Raw genomic sequence first — 19,500 nt, 5'->3', positions numbered from 1 at the left:
TGGTTTTAGTCTGCTGTGGGAAATGACTAAATTATGATTATATCTTCAGTGTATTTAAAACCTGTTTTAACTACAAAGTCAAAACAGGTTTTTTTGACACTTCAAACCTGGACTAAATTATTCTGCACTAACAGAATTACTCAAACCCAGTTCTATGTGACTTCACAGTTACAAGGTACAAATACTTTGAACCAAATACCTCCATGTGATTACGTCAGGCAAATATTAGCAAACTACCAATTTAAATGCTAGAAATATATAAAACGTAAAAGGCAAGAATTTAAAACCATGCATTATAAATCTGGAAACTGGTGCAAAATAAGTGCAAATGCTGCACTCTTAAATAAGTCACATAAGTCAAAATGATGTATGTTTAGAGTTTAATGCAGGATAAATATGTCAGCGTAGTTCTATAACTACAACTGGAAAAAGCTTCTGTTGTGTTTAAGTGGAAATTTAAATAAAAACGTCTGACAACTAAATGACATGACCAGCATGTCGACTTTCCATTTAAATTACTGTGGTGTACAACTTACTCTTGAAATAAGACACAATGACATATGTATGTATTGCACATCATCTTACCTTTGGAAAATGATCTTAAGTCTAATCATGCCTCCTTCTCTGTCACATTATAACAAAAGATTGTGTGGTTTTGTTACAAAAAGTGATTCCCAGCCTCAGTTTAACAGTGTAGAAATTCTTGGTAACAAGCCCAAATCATAAGAAAGTCCCTTCTACTGTTTTGTATTTTCACTGCTGTCTTGCAGAGATTTTTCTGAAAGCTCCTCCTCCCTTGATCGTTGTTCTTTTGTAACACTGGAGTCAGAAAATCCTGGAGGAAATAAAAGGTTGGAAAAGGGATTGGAAAATGTTGATAAGCTGAAAGAAAAACAAAGTACCCGTATCTGTTAATCTCAGCATGAGATCACTCTGAAATGAATTAAGATAACAAATCAAATCAAAGGGACGGAGCCAAGATGCTTCAACTTTGCCAGAATGCGGGATATATATATATATATATATGTATATATATATATATATATATATATATTTTACAACAAATCATCTATTAGACTGCAGCAGAAGTTTTTCAAAATTGTATTTCTGGTACCATGAATTATTTCTTTACATCAGCGGAAAACATGTCAGGTTTGAAATTGCTTTAAAATAGTTCAACAAAAGTGCCTTGTTTTCTTTTTGTGAAGTATGCGGTTTCAGAGAAAGCAGCCATACACAGAAACCTACCATTTGAGCCACTCTCTTTCCATTTGAGCTTGTTGTCTTCTGTGTGTCGAGTCCAAGTCGAGCGAAAGCTCACCAGCTCAGCTGTGATGTGTGCCAGACTCCACTGCAGACCCCTGGAGCTCTCCTTCCAGAGATTACTGAGAGCAAATAACAATTGTCATTTATGCTCGTATTGATTTTCATGCTGACATTGAAATGAATCCTGAACACTAAAGCAGTCCAGACTTTTATGTGGACCCACCAGGAACAGATCAATCATACGCTGTTTTCCCACTGAACAAAAAAAGGAGGATCTTTAAACATGCTACAGGCAATTAAACCAGGGACTTTTCTTTAAGTAAATTGTTGCTTTCATAATCATGTTTTCACACAATTCTTGAATTTCAAATATCTCAAAATTCATAGCTTTTGTCTTTCCTTTCTTAGATGAGCATACATTTGGTGTGTACGTATTCATAGTTTCTTGCTAAATTTTACCTTGTTAGGCCACAAGTCAAAACACATCTATTTTTTTATTTTTATTTTTACTATGAACATAAATATTGTCATCTCTTCCAAGATTTACCAGTCATTTTGGTAATTTATCCTTATATTTCCTTAAAAAAAATACTCAGACAATTAAGTCCAGTCAAGAACAAGTATGTTTTTTTGTTTATTGATGACCTCATTCCTGTGTATTGATACCCTCCTTACATTCAATTCTGTTGAACAGCAACTAAACAAAAACTAATTTAGATACTGTCACATCCTCTTTATTTCAGAAATGAAATGAAATGAAATGAAATGAAATGAAATTTTTTGAAATGAAATGAAATTTTATTCGAACATGATACAAATATAAAATAAAATAGTGCACAGTAACAAGAAGTGCATAAGAAAGAAGAAATGTGGGGTAAGATTATCTGCTGTGTCTCGTTCAGTTCGGACTTCCCTTTTTCAGCAGCCGTCATTCTCAGCTTTGTATCGGCTATATTTTGTCGACAGTGCAGATGATGTTATTGTTAAGGAGACACAGTGTAAGTGTCTAAGTTATTTCTGCTGAGAAAGAGACAAGAGTCCTTGCTTGTTCCCTGTAACTAGTTTGACAAGAAAAGCACTCTGGCTCTATTAATAATCATACATATCCAAAATTTTATGATCAAGTAGCTGTGTCAAAAACGTTTACAAATCAGTGCTGATTCACTTAAAATTCAAGTGAAGATTGTGTTTATATAATAGATACAAAACAAGTCAAAGACCATATCTCAAGAGAAATAAACTTTTAAAGGCTTTTAAAGCCTTTAAAAGTATTTAGGTTTTGTTAATATTTTTGTCTCTCCCTAATGCTTGCTCCTTGTGGTTTCTAGGTATTTAATATGAATTTAAATCCAGACCTCCATGTTTAAATTATAACAACTCTGGAAAGACTTTAATTCTTGATCCAACTTAAGAATCAAATGTAACTTCATACATACTTTTTGCAATTTACTTTATCCTCAGGTTAGATGATTGTAGCATGTAAACAACAGTCAAACATGAGAGGAAAAGAAGCTCAAAAGGACATAGAAACCATTTACCATCAGTTGGTTTAGTCAAAGCCTTTTATTTGAAGGTTTAATTGATTGTATAGGATTAAAAACCGATTAGTTAGACTGTTGCCGACACCTAATGTCAATTTCTCATCAGTAGCCCCATTTTAATTTTATTTAGTGAGAAAAAGTTGTTTAAATATGCCTTGTTATATGTAATTCACTTGTGCTATGCATTAATCTGTAGACTTTATATCATTTTGGCATGGTTTCTTCTCTATTACTGTAAGTTAAGTCTATTTTAGGTTTAATTTTTCCAACTATTTCCACCCTCCTCTTTCTTCCACCAGATGTTTTACTTTACAGATTTTTTTTCCTACAGTACCTGTGTCTGTTGCAGGGATCTGGGGGACCTGGGTTTTCCTCCACCAAGGGAATAACAATTTTCTCTGCCATGTCCGTCAACAGGGAAAACGTAGGATACACAATGAAGTCAATGAAACCTGTAAGAACAAATGTCAGCATGTAGTTACTGAGGTACCTACAGTAGATCACATTATAATTAATGTACTTCGAACTATTGGGAGCATGAGTGGAAGACCAACACATAGTAGTACTTAATTCTGAAGTGGAAGGGAAATGTTACACGGTTTTCCAAATTTGTGCAAGTACTAAAAAAATTGATAGTGTGTCTGTAAACGGCACTTTTCAGGCTTTGTGACAGCCTTCATGATGCTGTTTGTTTACTAACAGCTGGTTTTAAACTGGTTAAATCACAAACAGGTTGATTACATTTACTCTTTAGTCAAATTATCAAGGGAAGTCCTTGCAAATCTTTGGAAATAGTGTGAAATAATTTGGAAAAAGTTCAAGGGGTGGGGATTTATGAAGGTAATTTGAGCTAATGTGTTCATAAAGTACTGTTTGCATCAGTAAAAAAAAAAAAAAAAAAAAAAAAAATCTTTCCAAAATACAGAGAAAATGGTTGTTGGACCTCACTTAATGAAGCTGCAGGTTTCTTCAATTTTGAAAAATAATGACAAACGTAAAACCTGGCAAATAAGAACACGTGTTTGTTCTTCTACAGAGGCATTGTGGACAACAACTATATCCTGCTTAAAAGACAGGACCATAATTGAGACATACCTATCTGGGACTCGGCTACTAAGGTGCTTTTTCGATCACACAGTGGAGAGAAGGGAAGGCCGAGCTCCGCCTCTCTATCGCCCTCACAAAGATACAGAGAACAAGAGAAGATTCAATGGCATCCCACACATGACCTGAAAATAACTTTCTATGGTTAGGTTATTCCAACAAACAACCAACTGAAACTTTTAGATGGAGCGTTTTGTGAGCAGGTGGTTCTGTGTTTTTAAAGGTACAAAAGATTCAGAGTTTCCACATCTTGTTTTCACAGAGACAGGAAAACTGCCCAACATCTGTCAAGAAAAAAAACCCATTGTTAAAATAATTACAAGGCTCACATCAGATTCAAGTCGAGGTAGCTTTTAAGGGAAGCATGTTTGGCTTTTCAGATTACAGTGTTTGTAAACTGTCACTCATTTCTAGATGCACGCATTTATAAATACTGACTTTCTTGTATTTACGTAAGATGAATAATTACACTGTAGTTAAGACAAGTGTCATAAATATAGTGATGCATGTAAAATTATTGTAAACATTTCAAGTAGAGTGGATCTCAACTGTGTAAAGTTTTAATGGTCCAGTTTTACCCTGGAGCTCTGGTCTTTTTTTTTTTTTTTTTTTTTAATTTCCTGCAATAACTTTGCCTCAAACCATACCAAAGGAGATTCTTAAATAAATTCCAATGATTACCAGACTTTAAAGGCAACAAAACATAAATTCAGCCTGATTCCTGAAGGGTTTCCAGACCAAAATACTGTAAAATAAGGAAACTCATTTTCTGAGTACAGAAAAGCCACTAACATTACAGACATTAAGCTCTTCCAGAAGTGTAATTCATACCTATGAAGCTATTCAGAGATTTTTGTTTTGAAAAAAATAATATCTTATAAGCTTTTGGAAAATTTTACAAACTTTGCTGAAGTATTTACCACAAAACCATGGCAAAACGGAACATAAACCCAGAATGAGAAGACTCAGATTGTAACAAGATGGAGAAATAAAAGATTCGAAGGAAGGGTTCAAACATGCTTTATATTTCCAAAACTAAACATCCTACGTCACAGTTTAGCCTCTTTTGCAACATATGGTGGACATCAGTCAAAACAGGAAGCAATTGGAGAGATAATGGAAAATGTTTATACAGTTGTACTTATCAGAGACAGTTTGTGCATCAGTTGGTTTTCAGAGGACATCGTTTTAAAATAATAGGACATTTCACTGCCTTTTTTATTTGTATATCTAGATTTACAAAGTTCTTAGCACATGACAGCACTGAAACTTGGTCATGTGAACTAGTGAAAAAAAAAGATTGAGTGATATTTCCACAACTTTCACTTTGTCCAGGATGAACATGACAGCTTTCTAGGAATCCCTCTGTTGCAAATGATCTAATTTTGATAATTTAAATAAGGAGGAGAAAAAGTTAAAACAAAACAAAAAAAAAAAAAAAAAAAAAAAAAAAAAAAAAAAAAGGCCTATGTCAGATCAGGTCTATTCAGATGCCTACCTGCCTGAAAAACTCCTCCATTAAGGCTTTGGTCCAGCGAGAGTGCAGCGCCCAGGGCTTGGATGGATGACTGATGTCAGCCGTGTGCAGTAACAGAGACAACGCTTTGGGCTTATCCATCCTGATGGAAAAAGCATAATACTTGTTTATGTTGCCTGCAGACAAAGCAGTTCTGACACAGTTCAGAAAGTATAAGACACACAGTTCCTTCATCCAGATTGTAGTTTGAAACATTTCAAATGCCTCTAAAGAGTCAATACGTTTTGCACCTACCGCTCTTGTTGTTGTAGACGGGATTTCATTGCTTTTACTTGAAGTAGGTGGGAGGACATGTCAGTGGCCAAAACCATCTCTATAACAAGTGATCGCATCTCCCTGTAAACACACACAGACGTGCACAGACTCGCAGTTTACTGGCCGGCCTTGAATGATGTGACGGAACCATATAAAGTAAAAGTGGCAGGCGGGAGGACTTTTTAACTTTACTGATGGATTTCCTTGTTCTCATGGTAACACTAACTGCAAAAGGAGCCTGTTGCGGCATGCTGCTGTGTTTATCTCTGCACAGCTCCACAGTGAATATTACAGCCGCACCGGGTGTGTGAAGTATGAAGCAAACGACTCCATTAACACAGACGGTGCGGATATTGTAAATTATTTCCTGACACAAACTCCACTGATGATGTTTTAGGAGGCTTCGGTTTTACCTTAAAGTCAGCCATCAATCTTTACTGTAATGGAAACTCAGCATTGCAACGTCATTATAAGGTCTGACAGATGCAGCTGCAGACTTAGTTGCAAGTGAACAGCTCGTCATTATAGATAAAAATGATCCTTTAAAGACTCTTAGGAAATTTAAGGTGAATGTAATGTGGTAGTTTAATCTAAGGTCCATTTCCTCTGCAGAACTGATGTAATTCACTGAGAATTGTGGGCCATCTTTCTTAGACACACTACTTTAGTTCTGCCAACAAATTTTCTGTGGGACTGAGATTAGAGATTAGGACTTTCTGTCCTAGACCCACTTTGTAATCAATTTGTCATTTTAATTAATAAGATCTTTATCCATTAGGGAGACTCAGCTGTGGCTGAAGTCTTATGATGCTGGTTCAACATTTCTCCATAGTGTTTCTTATTCATTATCTCAATCATCTTGCGAAGTGCACCAGAATGTTCTGCAATAAAACACAGCCACTGGAGTTCTCACACTCAGAAACTGCCCCTTTTTTCTCCAAATATAACAATGGTCATTATGGTTAAACTTCTATTTAGTTTTTTTAGATCACAGGGCCTGTTCCTGTTTGCTTTTCATGTTGCCTTTGGGGTGATAGCTTCTTCTTCTCTCTGTAGTTTCTCAGCCTATGATGTTACAAGAATCATTTCACTTCTGCTTTGGTTGATAGACACATTTCTCAGCTAAATTAATAATAAATAGTAATAAAAAAAAAATACAAAAATATAAATCAAGGAAAAATCAGGCACTGCTTTTGAATTGTTTTTTGAGGGTTTTGAGACCGTCTCGAAGCAGATCCATTGATCACAGGTGCATATTTTATTCAGATGTTTAAGGTCCAACATACCAGGTGAATCCATAATACTACAGCTATAATAAAGGGGTGTCATGTTTAACATATTAAAGTAGTCTTGTGTCAGCTAATTAAAATCATAAAGTCAGTTGAGATTTGTTTATTTTTTAGTTGGCAAGTAAATCAATAAAGTATAAATGTCACACCCACAGTGTAGAAAACATTATGGACAGCTTGTTTCATTAAGTAGTATGATCAACTGGCATTTTATCTTTCGTGTTATCTCAAAATTAACTATAAATGTCGGCACATTTTAATATAGAATAAACGTAATTATCTTACATCCACTCTTCTCGTGTCAAATTAATGAAGATGTTCATCTGGTCGTCCTGCAGCAGGCGAAATGCTGCACTTAGGTGATGACTTTCCTGCACAGATCTGTCATTGTAAATCAGAGCAAACTCTGACCTGGAACACAGACAGATAAAGACGAGTTGGTAATAAACACAAAATCTTGTGATATCTAGGAATGAAAATGCATAAATGAATAAAGATACAGTCAAACAGCGAAGTGACTGTTTGGCATGGAGAGTTTGGAAAATGTGATTAAAAGTAAAAGCCTTAGGGAGCAGTTAAATAATTGTGATTGCAAAACTATAATGATGACCTTCACACTGAAGAGAGCGTGAAATGTTGGGGGAAAAAAAGGTCAGCCATGTGCATGAATGACTCACTATTATAAAGGTAATTAACAAATTATTTGATTACCTGCTTCATGTAAGGGTCTTAAAATTAGAACTAAAGGAGATTATGTGAAATTTTTCAATCAGTACGATGGAGGTGACGGTTTTAGGAGTTCACCCTGCAATTAGAGGGTTGCTGGTACGGTTCCTGTTCCACCCGCCTCTGTCGATTAAGACACTTCACCCCCCCTTGAGGCTGGATGCATGAATGACTGCCGTGTGAAGCGCTTTAGCGTTCTCTGGGCTTGATAAAGCACTTCACAGACACAAAGCCATTCTAAAGCCTCTGAAAAACTTCACACTTAAAGAAATGATTGGAAAAGAAGGACTAAATGTTTGGAGATCTACAGATTCAGCAAACAAAGGCAGTTTTTACTTTTAGTGTGAGGCATCCTAAAAGCAATGTTATTTTAAAGGGGGAAATACTGAAGGTAGAAAAGTTAAAAGTAACTGTTGACTGACAGCAATATAACAATACAACAATATTACATTGGACAAAAAGAACATTAGTTTTCCAAGGCACTATATTATGTTAATAATTTGATGTCCGCAACAACTGATCACAAACTGATAACTTAATGCCAAGGAAGAGTGACTGACATGGCAGAAAGCAAAGAAAAGTAAAGCAATTCAGAAAATACTTTAAGAATTTAAAAGCATTTAAAAACAATAATTGCCCTGTAACATTATTCTTATGTTTAATAAACAATATTTTTATATGACTTTTACAGAGGTAATACTCAAAGTATTTATGTTACCCTCATTATAATTTCATCCTTACGACGTAATTGTCAAGATGTGTGGTTGAGAGCGGTGAGAGAGACGCCGGGAATCCCAGGTAGTCATGATGAAATATAATTTAATGAAAAAACCAGGAGGAACAACAGAAAATCTCTGGCAGCACAGGAACAGACAGACGTGAGACACGACGACGATCCGACAAAGAACACTGACAACAGGTGGGACTAAATACACTGGGAGGGTAATCACAGGAACGACACACAGCTGGGATCAATCAAGACAGACTCAGGGGAAAACAGGACTAGACAGACAGAAACTACACAGATCCTAACAGTAATGAATGTTTATTGTAGACAGACATCCTTGTGTTTCTTATTGTATTCCCAAAATAAGAAGAAACACTTAAAATGGGTGCTTGGAGACTGTGTTGGGAAAATCTAAAAATACTGCTTTTCCCTCCATAAAGTCATGTTTGCTTTAGAAAGATCTCATCTCATTCCCCAAATTCCTTAAAAGCTATATGTATATGTGTTTTCTTACTATTTCTGAATCTACTTCTATCTCTAGCTCTGTTTTGAAGTTTCAGAACAGGATGTGACATTTATGCAACAGGCACTTTACAAATAATACACAAGGTCCATAATAGATGGAGCAAGAAATAAAGCCGACCTTGTGTGGATGTGAAAGTTGTTTGTGGTTCCCGTGTGTTCGAAGTCGTGAATGGCTGCAGCAAACAGGGAAGCCATCACTTCAAGCTCTGTCAGCCAGTGCTTGGTGAACAAAAGGGACACAATTAAATGGATAAGCAACATATCAGGTCTGAACAACGTAAGAAGAAGCTTTGCAGACAAGAAAAAAAAGGAAAATGAAACATCAGAATAACCAAGACTTTGCTATGATTTTTCTTAAAAATGGAAAATAAAGTATGTCGAATCTCAAACTTTTTGGGGCATTCTATACACATGCTGGCTGAAATTAGATTTTTAGAGGAACTGGAACTGGTTTTCTTTTTAAGTAAAATCTTGGGCCCCTATTTAAAGAACAAAGTCCCCCACATCCTGTTCAGTTAATGGATGAAAAAATTAATGAACCCTTTTTCAATTCAAGTCAGTCACAACATCAGACACAATTTTACCAGTAAGAATCCCTGATTCCTATTTTGCCTCTAAGGAGTGCTTTTGTATAAAAACGTCTTTGAATGTTGAGTGTTTTAATTGTACATTCAGTCGAGGATCAGACTATCGAAAGAACCACTTTGAAATAAATTATCTTTAAGCCACTCAGCACTGACTCAGAAATCATTGATCACTTAGAGTCTGACACTCAAAGGATAAATCAGAGGGTTGTTCAGACATGAGCGAGAATACAGAAAAAAAACACAGTAGAAAAATATAATTTCATCGATGCGTGTTATGTAATTTGTTCCTATTTCTGAATCAGACAAAATGTAAAACGGAGAAGTTTTACGGACATACACAGGTAAACAGAAAGATGGGTTTTGTGGGCGATATTCACCACAAACATCCCTCCAATAAACGGATGATTGAAAAAAAGTGGGTGGAGTCAGTAATAATTTTTGAGTGAACGGTACCACGAGTCCGGAGCGCAGCAGCAGACAGTGCATGGTCTGAGTCACATCAGCCGCATGAAGGAGGTTGTGATATGGATTGTTGTATTTGCAGTATCCTTTTTCCAGGGCAGATAGGAATTCAGTCAGGCATGAGATGGGAATCTAGAGAAAGCATTATGTAATCAATTCACATCTGTGCCTGGATTAAACTCAGAAAACAACCTGAATTAGGTAAAAAGGTTAAATACCGCACATGATGCAAAGAAGATCATTTTCAAGTACTAGAAAATGGAACAATCTTTCTCCATCCATCCATCCATTTTCTGAACACCCTTGTCCCTCAGTGGGGTTGGGAGGGGTGGAACAATCTTTCTATCTGATCATTTTCTACGCATTACACACAATTAGCTGCGAGAGCTCATGTCTCTCTGAGGGACGTTTTGTCCAACCTCGTGCTTGCACGTTAAAAATAAATTTGCTAAAAGTCAGCTCCGTACAGCATCAGTTACAGACCTTGAAGCGGCTGTTGAGGTCATATCTTGTGATCAGTTCAAAGAACAGAGTTTGTAGTGCGTGATCAGAGCTAGCGGAGTTCAGAGCAAAAACATCAAAGCTCCAACGGTCCACATCCTGAAGAGAAAGAGAGAAAAGTAGCAGCCCCACTGGAACATACCTGCACTGATCCTTTTTCTAAGAATGTGCCATTTATCAAATAAACATGCTGCACACTCTGAGGTAGCAGGTTAGTGTGGACTTACCCTAAGGCAGTTTACGACTGCCTCAGGTTGGTCTGGCATAGTTGCTGTGTAGGCCCTCTTGAACATCCTGGAATAATGCAGTGTTTATGTTGAGTTCAGTTAAAGTTCAGATGTTGACATTGTGCAGCAAACTTGACTCAGGGGGTGTTTATACTAATCCCCTAAAGCCTCTGCCCTCAGTGTAAGAATGTTTTCCAGGAAATAAATGAAGGCTAATGTTTCACAGTTTAAATCTGCTGTTGTAAAATGAACTTAATGAATGTTACTAGTCGGAATACTGAGAGAGGAAACAAATAATTTACAGCTTTAGCGAAATGGTATAAAGAATACAGCCAAGTGGTTCTATTGGTTTCCTGCAGGAGGCTGTGCTGTTAGCGAAACACCCACTTATACCCTTGAATTGGTGACACAGATCCAAACGGAAAGTTTGAACTAGCATACCTCTCCACAAATATGCCAGCCTGCACCGCATGCACAATGCTGCGAAACTTGGGCTTCTCATCTGAGCGTCTCAAAGGCCGTCGAATCCTCTGGGTGAAGGTGGACGCCAGCCAGTCAGTGACCTCCGATGGCACCCCGTCTGACTGCAGCTGCTGAAGATCGTCCTCTGACTCCAGACACTGTCTAAGATCACACATTGATTATTTGAAGAGAGACAGAAGTAAGGTCATAAAATAATAAAGGAACAATCTGTTCTCGTTGGACTAATTCCTGATCGTAAAGGTCAACATATTGAATAACAAGTAAAACCTTGGCTCATGGAAACTATGCACTCTTTTTGTCTGAGTTTCACAGAGACAGCCACTCACTCCTCCCAGGTGACAGGTAACGGATTAGACTGCGTGTTTCCAACACTGTCTGCAGGGGTGCTGGGGTCTCTACCTTTTCCTTCGAGCAAGCAGGGGAAATTGCTGGTGTCATGCAGTTCCACCAGCTGTCAGCTATCAGTCCTTTGCAGGTGACGCATGATGCTTCTTTCAAACTGATGCAGAGTTTTATTTGTCTGAAGTAGTCGTGAGTGCTCATATCATCCACTCCAACTTAGTCGGTGTGCAACTCTATGAAACATCCAGAGCCTAAGTCAAGGTAAAACTTTTCTTATCTGGACTTTTCAAGATTTTATAGCTTTGCCATTCATACATCTAACCTTAGAAATGGTAACTGTAAACCGTTTGTTTACAGCTACAACTGTAAACAAATGGTTGAAAGTGAGCAAACCGTGTAATACAATAACTTACTGTAAAACCAAATCTGTTCTTTGAATGTCCTGAGGTACTTCACATGTCAATACAAACACCATTTGAGATAAACTGTTTTTAGAATATGTTTAAAAGGGAAATTAGAGAAATCCTCTTGTTGATTCAGATGTTCAGGAGTTAATACTGGCTTAAGCAGAGAAAAACATATTGCTGACACAGACTTTTTTATTTGTACATTTGCAAACCTGACCTTTGGTGCAGCTGTTAAAATATTAGGGACGTCCTCTTGGTGTGGTGCACCTAAGCAGCGTCGTAGTTTGATTCTGACTGGAGCCAGCTCTGTTATGTAAACAGGGTTACGGTTGCTTTTTTTTAACAAGCATCATGAACCCGTTGACGTGCCTTGATAAAATTGATAAGGTTTATGGTCTCCTCAGCTGTAAAGTAAATCAAGTTAGGCTGCAGGGTTATTTGTAGAATTTAGTTTTCACTGAAGACGCATTTTATGCCTTAATCCATACATTTTTGCAGCCCTCTAGCTTTATTTTGCTTAAGCAATATAATCTTTATAAAGCCAAAGCTGCAGCTACTTGGGACATCAGATCACATCTTAAACGGCAATTTTCAAAAAGGCATTGAGCAAATAATTTCTTTCCTTTTTAACCGATTAATTGCACACAGTTTATTTGAACAATTTCCAAAAACTCCACACACTTTGATAAGGATCGGTCTGCTGAGCAGCTGAAGTCGGGTAGGCTGGATCGGCACATAATGACCTTACATAATGAGTGCTACTGTGATTTGAAGGCTCCCGTAGTTTTGTGAATCACAGATGTGATGTTCTTTTTTATTGGAAAATACAAAAGAAACTACAATAAAAGACTTCCTAAAAAGAGCATAGCACATACTCATTTGCAGATAATCTTGCCAGTTTTATTCCAACAAGACTGAGATGGAAAGTAAAAACGGCATTAGTTCTTTTTACACCGAAGAAGATGGAAAATCACCGTAAACCTAACTTAGTTTAGTTGTTGCTCCTTGATCAGTGGCTTGTAGTTCATGCTGTAAAAGTATGCCCCATTTCAATTTTGAATTTTAATAGTGTTAAGAGCCTCAAACAGTCTGCAGACTCTTTCAGCAGAACAAGTTCAAAAGGCTCAGAAATTAAGAATCTCAAGGCAATAAATCTTGAAAATTGTAAAATTTGTAACACACTTTTTATTTATTTATTAATTTTCTAAATTACATGACCCCTGTGTAAAATGCCACACGAGGACACAAAATTGTAAATATATGTAAGTCCCATGAACTTTGGAGTAGATTTTCTTTTTATAAACGTGATTGGTGACCTTGTTTCCTCTCCTGGAGCAACAATTAACTGTATGTTTGGATCTTCTTTGAATTTGTATTTATTGTCTTACCTCGATCCGTCGAGATATACTGCCTCCAGTAACGATGCCGTGAAATCCAAATTTTTTTTGATTTCTTCAAAATCGACATCCTTCTCCTCGATCTGCTTTAGCATGCTTCTCAGCCTAAAACCAGAAAGCACAATCAAGTTATGGGGAATTCACATTCAGCTAAATAAAATGGTAGATTGACCAGCTAAATGTACCGGCCCTCACAACAATTGAGATAAAGGCGAACAGTTAGAGGTAATAAAAACCTTTTGAAGAACTTTGTATTGCATGACGCAGTCCTTTATAAATTAACTTAAACTTTAAGAAATTCAATGAAATAAAAGTTTTATAAATTGACAGCTCTTTCTTTTTGCCATGGTCGAGTGAAAAGTGCACTGCAGTCTCAACAAGCAGAAATGAATCATTGGGAAATTACATAAATGTCAAACTATCCAGAGACAGCCGGTGGTAAAAGGGCACCATCAGAGCCAAGTTTTCCATGAGAGGGAAAACATTCCCTTGTTTAGGGTATTATGTAACAAAGATTAAGTCAGAATATACTAAATAAAGAAAAATAAACCTGCTTGAATTTTGAGGAGCTTTCAGACCAACTTGCTCACTCCAAATTAGTTTTGAAACTTTTTAATCACATTATGAGTGAGAACTGGAGGGAAAAAAATAAGTCCCCTGCAGTGGAACAAAAACCAAATGCTTGCAGCATGTGTCACCTACATTTTAACCACCTCCTGGTTTTAGGCTTAATTTCAAATGTGTCGAGACGTGATAAAGAAAAAAAACCTTGTCTCGGTTCGCAAAAATCACAATCTGTTTGGAAACAAGACTATTTTACAGCCGTAACAAGTATCTGCCATTAATAATTCTTCTAAAACACTCTCATTAACCACCCGTATGGTGTTGAAACTGTGCTGGGCCTATATAAGGGAGCCAGTTCCTGCGGATGAGATGCTTGCAGCTTTTTCAAGTGTTTATCACACTGGCAGGAGCTTTCAAAAGCTGTGGAGTCATAAAAATAGCATGCCTCAGAATGCCACGGCTCACTTTCAATCTCAAGTAATCTCTCCTGATAAGCTAGTCTTTTTTGTTTTGACTGGCCAGATGTGGAGGACCTTTGACAGGACTTTCACGGGATATTACTAGTCAAGAAGGCTCATACAACCGTGCGCATCGAAAAAAAAATTAGAAATCCGCTTTCGGCAGATAATTTGGTAAGTCTGTGTTGAATGTCATCCTAAACATAGTATTAGTTGCAATGTGTGGAAGATCAGCTGCAGAATCATTTCACTTTCTCTGTCTTTTGCAAGTAGATCAAGAAAAAAAATACAATTGTTATACATGAGTAAATCAAATATAATAATTTGCATCCAACCTGTGTTGTTAAAATGCATCCAAAAATTATATATAACCCCTAAAGCTTTGAGCTGTGACCCTTACGTACAATTATACATCAGTGTGTAACCAAAACAAAAACCACATGACCCACCACCTCTGCAGCAGCTTTTCCTCCCACACCAAAGGCATGGGCAAGACAAGTGTTTATGCCTGCAGCCAAAGTGACTAGAAGAACGTTTCTAAGAAATCCACTTACACCTAAAGCAAACAGGAAGCAAGCAACTTTTTAAGGTAGAAAAATACTATCTGGTTCTTTGCTCCTACGTGGCGGGTCTAATATCTGCTGAAACCATCTGTACCAGAGTTTTTTTATTGAGTCACAAGTTTCCATTTCTGCAAAACAAGAAACCGCCACCTGGAGAGACATGAAACTTGTGGGAAAGAACATTTGCTGTGTCCCCAATTCAGCACTTTAGCATTTTCTGTCTTATAGTAAATGCAGATGTTGAATTCAGTTTAAGCGTATAATGTCATCTTGTATTAATGAAAACCCTACGTCTTACCTAGAGATAGGTATTTGGAGCCTTTTCTTTCGAATTCGCACCAGTTCAGCCATTCCACAATCAAGCTCTGTTCTAATCGACCCCAGAGTTCAACAAAAAAAAAAGTCAAGTTGATGAAAAGGAAAGTTGTTTTAAAGGAGTAGTAAGCTGAAAAGTTCTGCAAACCACCAACGCAAACTTTATGAGCCCTGAAACAGCTGCAGCAGCTCTCCCACCCACTTCTGGGGGGACTTACTCCACTTCTCTCTGATTGGTTAGTCAGCCCCAAACTGTGTCAGTATGAGTCTGCTTGAGTGCGTGAAAGAGAGAGAGAGAGAGAGAGAGAGAGGGAGAGAGAGCTGCTGTTTTTATTTCTTCAGTGACTGAGTGTTTGTGTATCTGTGTACACCCGTTGTATGAAGTGTGAGAGAGTTGACCTCACTTACTGATGAAGTGTTGACTCCAAAGCTTTCAAGCTGTGCACGCGCGTGTGCATGCGTACGCGTGTGAGTGCGTGTGTGTGTGTGCGTGTGTGTGTGTGTGTGTGTGTGTGTATAGCCAAATCTCAAAGGAGAATTTTCCACCACAGCCACAAATCAGGGAACTGCACAGGGAGGCTTTCACTGACACCCACCAGAGGCACCCAAAACCAAAACACACAAACAAATATTGTCTAGGAAAGAAAATCCACAATTTAGACCATCTAGTTTGACTGAAAATGTTACATAAAATGGCTTGCCAAAGTTTTACAAACGCCGTGACCTTTTCAACATATTCTTATGCTATAATTTAAAATGTTAATATACTAACATACAGACATACATATAGAGTACAACAGCAAGTCTGTGAGGGTATTTTTCTACCAGTTTTGCATGTTTAGAGGGTTTTTTATTCTTCGTTTTCAAAGTAGCTCAAGCTGAGTCTGATTGCATGAAGAGCATGTGCAAACACCAATTTTCTAAAATGGATTAAGGGGTTGACTTTGACTAGACTATTCTGACACATGCATATGACTTGATCTGAACCATTTCATTACAGCTCTGACTTTATGTTTAGGTTTGTCCTGCTGGAAGGTGAAGCTATTTTAAAGTTTTTGGTGGATTTTTTTTGAGGATTGCCTGTACATCCTCCCAGTAGTTCTGATCGGCTTTGATGTTGCTACTGAAGAAACGCATGACCACAGCATGGTGCATCCACTACCATGTTTCACAGGAATGTGTGTTTATATTGATGTGAGGTGCCAGGTTTAAGTTTTTTTGCCAAAAACTTTAACAATCATGTGACTTCTAAATGCAAATAGTTGCAATGGATTGTATTTAGGTGTGTCAGATTCAAATCGGCTTATTAAAACAAAACAACATGAACGTTACGAGTCATTTCACTTCCACGTTAAAATTGTGACACTTTATGTGTAACGTGACAAAAGGTGGGAAAGTTGAGGAATGATTTCTTGTGCAGGGAACTGTAAAATAAATAAATAAATAAATATATATATGTATAGCAGTAAAGTCAAAGTAATTAATTAGTGCTTATGAATAAATGTCAACAGAGTGTTTTGAGATCCGTAAAGACAGCATGCATGACTAAAAATGGACTTTTATATCTTTTTAGGCCCCATATAAGGACATCAGACAACTGTGCAACACAGTGTAGACAGTAAAAGTTGTTTCTGAACACTTTACAGTTGTAGGTCCTAAATCTATTAGTAGTCTATATTTATAGTGTTGTGAAAGCAGTCTGACTGCTTGGCCTGGGAAAACCCCTGCCTGCTGTCCGTCTCCTGCCTTGCCTGTTGGGTCAGAGTGACTCTCATGCTCCCATGCTCTTTGACATGCCACAACAAATGGTGGACAAGGAGAGAAGTAAAATCGAAACATGTTACTCTTCATCCCCTGTGTAACACAAACGAAGTATAAAAAGAAAAAGCGCGAAAAGACTTCTACTCACAAAAAGTGTTTCACTTCCTTTTAGGGTTTTTTTTTTTTTTTTGACTTGTCATTTTTTAAGCAGACGCCTCATTGATTGCTATCTTTTCACAAACTAATCTGAGCCATTTGTTGTTCACCAGCTCATTGCAAAGAAAGAGAGGGTGAGGGAGAAAGTGAAAAGAGCAGAGAGGAGAAAGAGGGTAAATCATTTCTGGTGAAACACAAACTGTGAAAAGTTTCACAACATGACAGTCAGATAACTGTCTTTAAAAAAAAAACAAAAAAAAAAAAAAAAAAAAAACTCTGGGGTTGTTATTGTGTTGCTCAGGCATTTAGATGCCTGCACAAAATGTTTTTTTTATTTAAAGTGTCCATTCAGTAAAATTAGAATACATTGAGATATCATCAGAGAGTGAAAGTCTAACAGTGAAATTTCTTTCATTTTAATAGGTTAAAAAATACAAGCACAATAACATTTATCGAATTAACAGTGAATAGATTACAGTAAAAGTTTTGTTTTCCTTTAAGTCACACCCGGTCTTTTAAAACCCATTAAAAATCTGGCAGAAAAGAGAGAAATCAAGTGTTTCTTGTCTGTAGCTGAATTGTAAATTTTCATGACCTGGATTCAATTTCAAAATTTTTATTCTAAAATATCACAAAATATGTAATGAGGGTGTAGCTATGTCTATTGGGCTTAAGGAATTAAAATATGTATTTTCTTTACAGTGTAGTAAAGCAGCAGTAAATGGGATTTCAAACACAAATATGTATAAACAAATTCATTGTAACGTTTTACATAAACCTCATTTGGATGGATATGGTTTTCAGTATTGTTTTCATTCAGAGGCGTTAGTTGCGTCAGCTGTAAGGCTCATGAGACAGAAGTACAAAGGATCAAAATATTTTGTTTTCGTGCAGTTTCTTGGTTTACTTTCTCATATTGTTTTCTATTGAGCAAAAAGTTAAAGTCAAGTTTATTGCTAAAATAACAATAGAGAGAAATAAAATACAGGCATTATGTATTTTCTAAGTAACTGAGAGAAAAGTTAAAAAAGGCTTGCTCATGTCTGAGGCTCTATCTGAAATATAGCTTTAAAATGGGTTTAGCAAAACCAAAATACATATTTGATTTCCACTGACAACAGGAGTGTATTTATTATAATGTGGACTTCACCTTGATAGGTCAAACTAAAACAATACCCAAAAGACTCATTGTTTAAATAACAAGTCTTGATAGTTATAAATGACAACATCAAATGTAGTTTAAAATTCAATATTTTAATGAAACTAAAACTAGTAAAAGAGAAAGCCTTACCGTTCCAGAGTCATCATCCACGTCACGACGCTCAGATTTCTATCAGATCTTCTGTGTATCTTGCAAGCAGGTGTCATAACTCCTTTTTCCAGATCACGTAAATGTGTGTATTTGTCAGTGTTGTACAGAAGCACAGAGTGAGTTTATTCCTCTGTGTCTCTGTAAATCCAACACGTGGTTATTTGATGTGTGTAAACTGCTGCAGTTTATGTTTTTCAGTGCCTTTGACGCTCACACTTTCACATAGCTCTCCTCTGTGTATTGAGGAGTCTGTGTGTGGTTTGTGCTAAAGTGTGTGTAGGTGTGTGTGTGTGTGTGTGTGTGTGTGTGTGTGTGTGTGTGTGTAATCCTTAGTGCATAACAACTCAACAGAAGAGGCACTGTGTCACCAACACCATCAGCAGAGAGTCCGTATGTTGGGACCAGAGTTTCCATCATTAACTGTCCCACTGGGTCTCAGAACTTGGAGCAAAAAGGAGAACAGTTTGCTTGCATGCAAAACTTAAACATGCAGAAACGTTACAAGGTAACAGTTGCTTTTCTGTATGTCTACCTATTCTAGGATTTTAGAGAACACACTCTATATGACAAATGATTATTTTAAAAAGTTAAAAGTGTAAACTCAAAATGCAGCAAACACAATATCTGGCTAAGTATTTCACCTGCTTACAGTTAAGTGGAAACTTATTTGCAGCCCTCCAGATTTCTTCCTTTTTTCATATTAGATGAATATAACATGATGAAATACAAAAAAAATATATATTTTATGCCATTATTTCATAAATAAAGGTAAAAAGGGACAATTATGCAAACATTCGTGGCTCTATGTTGAAAACAAGGAATTGTCCCCAATTGCTAGCTAGTAAGTGGTTTGATCAACATTTGTCATCAAGCATTTGTGATGACAAGTTTTATGTTTAAATTGTTGTGAAGAAATTTTGGTCCACTCCAAATAATTTTTCAAAATCCATCCATATTTTTTGCAAAACTCTCAATTGGCTTTACTTGCAGTCTTT

At 36.8% G+C, this 19,500-nt stretch overlaps 1 protein-coding gene across 3 annotated transcripts; it reads right to left on the bottom strand.

Moving 5' to 3' along the window:
* Positions 1–363: 363 nt before the first annotated feature.
* On the bottom strand, positions 364–18,644 carry LOC106947066 (calcium/calmodulin-dependent 3',5'-cyclic nucleotide phosphodiesterase 1B). Of its 3 annotated transcripts, none has more exons than XM_015031853.1 (14): positions 18,485–18,630; positions 13,368–13,481; positions 11,189–11,371; positions 10,748–10,814; positions 10,503–10,619; positions 10,011–10,151; positions 9,089–9,189; positions 7,278–7,403; positions 5,683–5,784; positions 5,410–5,530; positions 3,903–3,984; positions 3,142–3,259; positions 1,249–1,385; positions 364–835 (listed from the first exon to the last, which is right to left on the bottom strand). In XM_015031853.1, the coding sequence occupies exons 1-14, from the start codon at positions 18,559–18,561 to the stop codon at positions 738–740; spliced, it is 1,584 nt and encodes a 527-aa protein (XP_014887339.1). In that variant the 5' UTR covers positions 18,562–18,630; the 3' UTR covers positions 364–737. The 3 variants fall into 3 exon arrangements, with proteins under 3 accessions (XP_014887339.1, XP_014887340.1, XP_014887341.1); XM_015031854.1 differs by lacking the exon at positions 18,485–18,630 and adding an exon at positions 15,260–15,469; XM_015031855.1 differs by lacking the exons at positions 364–835; positions 1,249–1,385 and adding an exon at positions 2,537–2,776 and having other exon boundaries at positions 3,125–3,259; positions 18,485–18,644.
* Between the last annotated feature and the right edge of the window lie 856 nt (positions 18,645–19,500).

Source organism: Poecilia latipinna, unplaced genomic scaffold (assembly GCF_001443285.1).
Source record: "Poecilia latipinna isolate Pla-1442-1.1 unplaced genomic scaffold, P_latipinna-1.0 Scaffold221, whole genome shotgun sequence".
Taxonomy (NCBI): Eukaryota; Metazoa; Chordata; class Actinopteri; order Cyprinodontiformes; family Poeciliidae; genus Poecilia; species Poecilia latipinna.
The sequence above is the reverse complement of the archived record's forward strand: the minus strand, read 5'-3'. Positions and strand labels throughout refer to the sequence as shown.

Excerpts from the sequence above, each read along its gene's own strand:
- LOC106947066 (XM_015031853.1), bottom strand. The coding sequence starts at position 18,561 with ATGACACCTGCTTGCAAGATACACAGAAGATCTGATAGAAATCTGAGC. Across the intron at positions 5,531-5,682 it reads CGTCTACAACAACAAGAGCG|GATGGATAAGCCCAAAGCGT; the intron begins GTAGGTGCAAAA and ends TTTTTCCATCAG. Across the intron at positions 3,260-3,902 it reads AGTAGCCGAGTCCCAGATAG|GTTTCATTGACTTCATTGTG; the intron begins GTATGTCTCAAT and ends TTGTTCTTACAG.